The sequence below is a fragment of the Trypanosoma equiperdum genome, assembly GCF_001457755.1.
Source record: "Trypanosoma equiperdum strain OVI genome assembly, contig: ctg_1954, whole genome shotgun sequence".
Lineage (NCBI taxonomy): Eukaryota > Euglenozoa > Kinetoplastea > Trypanosomatida > Trypanosomatidae > Trypanosoma > Trypanosoma equiperdum.
This window is the reverse complement of record NW_027124009.1, coordinates 10,025-16,468: the sequence shown is the minus strand read 5'-3', so window position 1 is coordinate 16,468 and position 6,444 is coordinate 10,025. Positions and strand designations below refer to the sequence as shown.

Sequence of the window (6,444 nt, the reverse complement as noted above, 5' to 3'; positions counted from 1 at the left end):
ATTTGGTATTAATGTAGCGTGTGGCTCAACAGCAGTATAGATAAGGCTATGAAAAGTTAGTGTTATTTTAATTTACTTTATTTTGTTTATTTAAGTCACTTATGTTTACGTGTTAGCATTAAAATAGTTATGTAACATTGATGATGGGAGAGTGTTGTGAGTGTGTGCATATACTAATATATTAATAAGAGTAGTAATAATATTAATAACAATAATATTGTAATATGAGCGCGTTGTGAGTGTGTATATACGAATATTAAAAAAGAACAGTATTGGTGGCGCAGGCCGAGTATATTGTCAAACACAAGCACTTATAAGAATCACAAGGGTCAGAAAAAGTAATTTAGTGAAGTGGACAGCGAGTAAAAAAAGAGGCAGTGACAGAGCACAAGGACTATTATTAAAGAAAAAATAAAGATATATATATATGGCAGAATACGCGAAGACATACGTCAGAGGAAGTTAAGACAGAAGTGGATGATGTGTCGCATGTTACACCAAACTGTGTAGGTGGCATTGCAGCCATGATGGTGGTGTCAGTGGTTTTGAAAGTTGTGACAGATACTAACACCATTCTGTAAATATAGCAAAGAATGAAGCTATTAGGTAAGTGTGTGGTAATGTCTAAGTCATCTTCTCAGTAGATAAGGTAATAATTTTCATCATTTGTGAAAAACAATATAGTATTATAGAAAGGAAGATTTTGAAAACTAGGACCACCAATAGATAAGAACGGACATCTAAATAAGAATAAAAACGCAAACTTTTCTTTAAACTACGTATATGAACTGTTAGAGAAGCCGTGTATGAAGTACATAAAACTGTAATTGATACTCTACCATTCCGCTATTAACTCAATGGAGAACCATTGAGACCTTTCAATATATGTCAATGCATATAAGGATACACACTTGTTCGGCATTAGTGTGACTTCTGAAGAAACTTCAAAGCAAAGTAGTGTATTCATGTCCGTTATTTATGCAAAAGAAACAGAAGGGACCGGCAACTAACGAAGATAACAGTGCGAAATGCTCAAGAAAATGCGCATGACAAAAATGATAACCGTACTTCGTCATTGAAGATACAGCCGCCTAGCAGGAGACAACCTACCATAGAAGTACACAGGGGCCACAAATGATAAATTCTTTAGACATAAATATATAACTTCCTTAATTAAGAATAAAATTGTAAACTTTTCGAAAAACAAAATTTATGTCATAATTTCTATATGTTTTTATGGATAAACTGTATTTTTCAAAAGTTGAAGATATGAAAAAACACAATCAAATAGAATGATAATTTGCATTTTTACTAGTTTTAGACTTTAGAAATAGTTATGGAATATATGTAGTTTAAAGCATTAAAATTATGATGGGAATTCTTATTATGCACAAGTAGATGATGGCAATCATTGTTTTCAGCCTTATTGCAGCTTCATAATTTTAACCTTAAATTCAAGAAATAATATTTCATATAATTAACGTATATATTGTTTGATGAGCGTGGGCTAGTGGTAAATAAAGGCAATATAGAACGGCTGTAAGGAAGAAGGTTAGTTTGGCGTAAAAGTGGAGCATTATGCAAAAGAATCTTAAATTTCTGACTATTTAAAGCACACTTTGGGGACGTCTATAGCATCCTTTCAAAACCATCGCATCGGACATAAGACCATGCACAGGGACAAGTTTACTATACAATTACGACACGTCACCAAAAACGCCATGCACAACGGCCCACGCTAGCTGTAGTCCACCAAATACGCAATTTCTCAACATTTATCTCATGCAAGACACTATTTCCTTCGGTCTCATGACTTACATATCAACAGCAGGATGCCAACACATAACCACATAAGGAAGCTTCTATCAGGTGTTCTGTTCATAGTCACAACTGTTTTTCACGCAAAAAGTGCCGAAAATGACAATATCGCCGATTTTGTTGCGGTATGCGGCGTAGTTAACCTGCAACAGAAAAAAGAAGAAATAATAAAACAACCAGCCTTACCGCCCGGTGACACTTTGTTAACGGACTTGCGCAAATTAAAGTTGTCAACAGCCACTGATAGTTGGTTCAACAAAAAGGACGGCGAATTCAGCGGCAACGGAAAGGATCCTGATGGTACGAAACTAAAAGCGTGGAAAAACGCAGCGAAGGACGCAGTCAAGGAAACAGAAGGCTAGCCGAACCTATTAAGAAGGCTGCAGAACACAAGGGAACGCGCACGTGCCAACAGGATAATAGCCGACTTGCTAAAAGAGGCCGAAGGGAAGGCCGCAGCGTGTAATACTAAGGTCGCGGAAATAACAAAAGCAGAACAGACGACGGCAGAGAAAATAGACCACGCAGTATTCGGACCCGGCAAAAAAAAATTCGACAAAGCAAAGTATGACAAAGCGTCGCACTCAAGTAAGGGGCGTAAAAAAGTCTGTGGTAACGGACAAAGCGGTGATACGCTCGCAGGCGATGCAGCCGCCGACGCCTTGATCTGCATGTGCACTGGGGACTCAGCACCAGCCGCCAGCGAATGCTACAACGGCGGCATAAAGCAAGTTCAGGACACCGGCGATCAATCGACTGAAGCACAGCAGGCGTGAGAAGAAATAGTAACAGAATGTGCGTTACTAAACCAACCATCCCAAATATCAGCAGCAACAATAGAAGACGCAGGCCAAGGGGTAAGAAATCGCATTGGCGCAGCTAACAGCCACCAAACAGCCACTAATGGCGCGTATACCCTAGGTAAAACAGCCGATAGCGACTGCGACGGCAGTGCAAACAACACGTTCTGTATCAACTACAAAATACAGCTAAAAAATGGCGGCGCCGGCATCAAATGGCTAACTGCACTCAATGAAGCGGCAGCACAGTTAACGAAGGCCCAAATTGCGTATACCGACGCACTAGATCTGAGGCGCGGGCTGCAGCAGCTAAGCCGCCAGGCACGGGATGCGTACACAGCAGCTGTACACGATGTTGCCAACCCCCTACCAATTACGCAGCCTATACAGTCACAAACAGCGAAACTAACTAAAGAAGAAGACTGCAACAAACACCAAAGCAACAGCACTTGCAAGTCACCCTGAAGCTGGAACGACAAAGCCACTGATCCAAACAAAAAATGCTCATTAGATACGACAAAAGCTGAAGAACAAGCAGCTCAAGCAACAGCAACGGGAGAGGACAAGAAGGAGGAGAAATGCAAGGGAAAAAGAGAGAAAGAAAGCAGAGAAGCTACTGGCTACAAATGGGAAGAAAACAAGTGAAAAGATTCTAGTTTTCTTATCAATAAGAAATTGGATCTAATTTCTTCTACATTTAAAAGTTTGGTAACATTTTAGCATTTTAAGCATTTTTTCTCAATTTTTTCAAACTTTACAAAAAATATTTAAAGGGAGTTTACTAAAATTTAATAAAATTTGATATATTCTAACACTTTTTGTCACACCTTTGAAAATTTCTGCTAATCTGAAAAATTAAGTAAAATGTGCATGACTGTGACCTCTGAATGCAAATTGGTATGGTAATAGTGTAAGATAATCGATTAATATTCTATTTTGTTTTTTTATTTTTTACTTTATGGATAGTATTTTAGCTTATAATAGTAAATATAATGATATTAATAGAAGGGTATTGTGAGTTTGCAAATATACTAATATTATAATAAGAATTATGGTAAAAAACAAACCCACTGCTAAAATAAAACCAACAAAAACAATGTTAGGTGGTTTAACGAGATAAAAAAAATGTCATATTATGGCAGTGAGTGGACAGTAACATTATTATAGAAAAGTGTAAAGCGGAGCAGGATTATTCTCACTGTGAAAAGCAGAAGTGAAAGGTCAACCGTCATGAAGCACGATATGAAGAAAGAGATAATGACAAAATACAGCGCAAAGTACGAAGCAAATGTACTAACTATGTTGTAAGCGGCAAAAGGAACAAGAAAAAAGTGCTGAAACATGCTTTAAAAGCAAAGCACTGCGGACAGAATAAGGAAATGCGTATGTGATAGTCCGGAGGACAAATAGAAAGTGACGAGCGCCCATGGTGATACTCTTCCGATTCCTTATTTGTAAAATGGACAAACATTAAAAGAGTTGAAGGAGCCGGAAATATACACTAGGTTAACCACTAACGCAAAACTAACCGAGAATATTAACAAAAGAAAAGCAAAGAACTATGCACCCGTCTGGAACAAATTACAAGTTCGTAAGTGTCGCCTAACGACAGATAAGGACTCAAAACAAAACATGCAGATAAATTGTGTCCGTGAAAATGTTTCTTGTTACATTGTTTTTACTGCAACACCAAACATAAATAAAAGTGTATAACATAGAACTCACTGGCAGTCATAAACGTTGAAATTTAAGATATAGATAGTTTTCACCGATTTAGAGCGACATCGAGCTTTAATTCTGGAGCATAGATGGAAATTTCAAGATGGTAGAGAAAGAGGCTTAGAATTTTATAAATGGAGGTAACTTCGAGTTTGGGTTGCAAAGAAAACTTTCACGTGCCAACAGTTGGTTCTCCGCTAAAATTCCTGCCATATAAAAATAATTCCAGCACACTTTTCTCACAAAACCACAAGAGTATATAAGGCCACAGAAAATACAAAAAACTGACGCAATCTACAAAGGTGAAACAAATGCAAGATTTACTTCAACCTTATCTATTGAACTACAAGTGAGAAGGTGCGCACCAGCGCAGCTAGCTGGGAAGAGACTGCACTGTAGTCAGTGCTTGGGGAAGGAAACAGCTAAGGTAGCTGCTAAACTTTTACTGCGCGCCATGGTGACTCGGGGATACTTTTTTGTGGTGCTCTGTCGGTGAGGTAGTAGTAAAGTGAGGGAATTTAGCATACAGAGAATTACGGAGATAGAGGGGTTGAAGTAACTGGAAGCAGAGGTTGTTTGAGGATTAATTTTGAAAGTGGGAAGTATTGTAGAGGCTTTCAAAGTAGATAACAACAGAATAAACTAAAGAAACAACTATTCGTTAAGCTTGCGCAACACGACAGCAGCAAGGAAAAATACAGTATTTATTTTCCAAAATTTTAAACTTGAGGAAATAAACAAGACCAATAAACCAACGACCCAATAAAAATAGCGCACCAAAGCCTAGAAAGAAAAAAATCTAGGCCACAGTCAGCACTTCAAAACTTAAATTTACAGCATCCCTTATATTTGTGTTATAGGAAAAAGAGGGTAAAATATGAATGCTCTCGGCTTTTTTCTAGTTCTTTTGCTTCATGCCGCGGACGTACAAGTGCATGCTAACATCGCCAAAGACGACAATGCAAGAGAATTCAAAGTTCTATGCAATTTGATTAACTTGGCGCAACAACCGCCAAAGTCCAAAACAAGTAGCGACAATATTGACGATCTAACCACATCGATAGTCGCAATAAACTTAACGCTGGCCGACACCAATTTCACCAAGCTCATCAGCAAAACGAAAACACAGGAAAACTTCAAATCAGTAGATGGTGCACCAAAGGGTGGCAAGGAACTGCAAAAGTTGGAAGAGCATTTCTAAATCTGGAAAGCAGCCAAAACTGCGGCAGAAAAAGGCCCAAAAAGTGCTGATTTAAAAGCCTGGAAGGTCGTCACACTAAGCCCTCATGCTCGAATGAACATAATAAAAATAGCTGAAGCAGCGGTCAAGCTAAAAAAGAAAGCAGACAATTTCAAAAAAGCCCTAGAACCCTCAGCAGTAGTGACCAAGCTAAATCAAGCGCTTTACGGAGAAATTTCCGACGAATCAAAAGCGGAGTACGGTTCCGAAAAAAGGCAACAAGCATGCACCGGCGAAGGCGGCCAGGAAAAAAACATAGATGGAAGGGACTTAAGGTTCGATGCGCTATGTGTCTGTGACTATAACAATGGCGAAAGCACCAATGGAGCCAAAGTATGCGGGAAAAACGCGGCTGCGGGTTCAAATGGAGGAGACAATTGGGCTCCAAACAGGAAAACAACGGGGAACTGACAAGCCTTCAAAACCGCTTGTACAAAACAGAAAACATCAGCGGTATTCTCAAGACAGACGCTAGCGGCGGCAATGGCAGCCTTCTACACCCAACTAGACGCAAACACGAAAAAGATGTCCGGGACGCAAAAGCATGCTCTAGGGAGTGCGCACACCACCCTAAACGCCTGCTGCACCGGAGACGCTGCCGGGGCCGGCGGGCGGTGCTTAATATATAAAGATGCATATTTCGGAGAGGCAGCCCAGCCGATACCATGGGGGCAAAAACTGGAGGAAGCAGCGACAGCACAGAACCAAGCGGAAACGGCACAGCAACAAATCGAAAAAATAAAAAAACAGCTCGACATCTTGAACAGGAGCGCTGCTGCACACATCGTCAACACAAAGCAAGTTGATCTCTCAGAGGGAAGCCAGCAACCTGCCGACACGCATATAGCAAAAACAAAACAACAAGAA

The 6,444-nt window shown here is 39.6% G+C and overlaps 1 protein-coding gene across 1 annotated transcript; it reads left to right on the top strand.

The window, feature by feature from the left end:
• Window positions 1-5,214: 5,214 nt before the first annotated feature.
• On the top strand, window positions 5,215-5,538 carry TEOVI_000537500 (Trypanosomal VSG domain containing protein, putative; the record flags this gene model as incomplete). Its single annotated transcript, XM_067223756.1, has 1 exon — window positions 5,215-5,538. The coding sequence occupies one exon, from the start codon at window positions 5,215-5,217 to the stop codon at window positions 5,536-5,538; it is 324 nt and encodes a 107-aa protein (XP_067079857.1).
• Window positions 5,539-6,444: the final 906 nt, after the last annotated feature.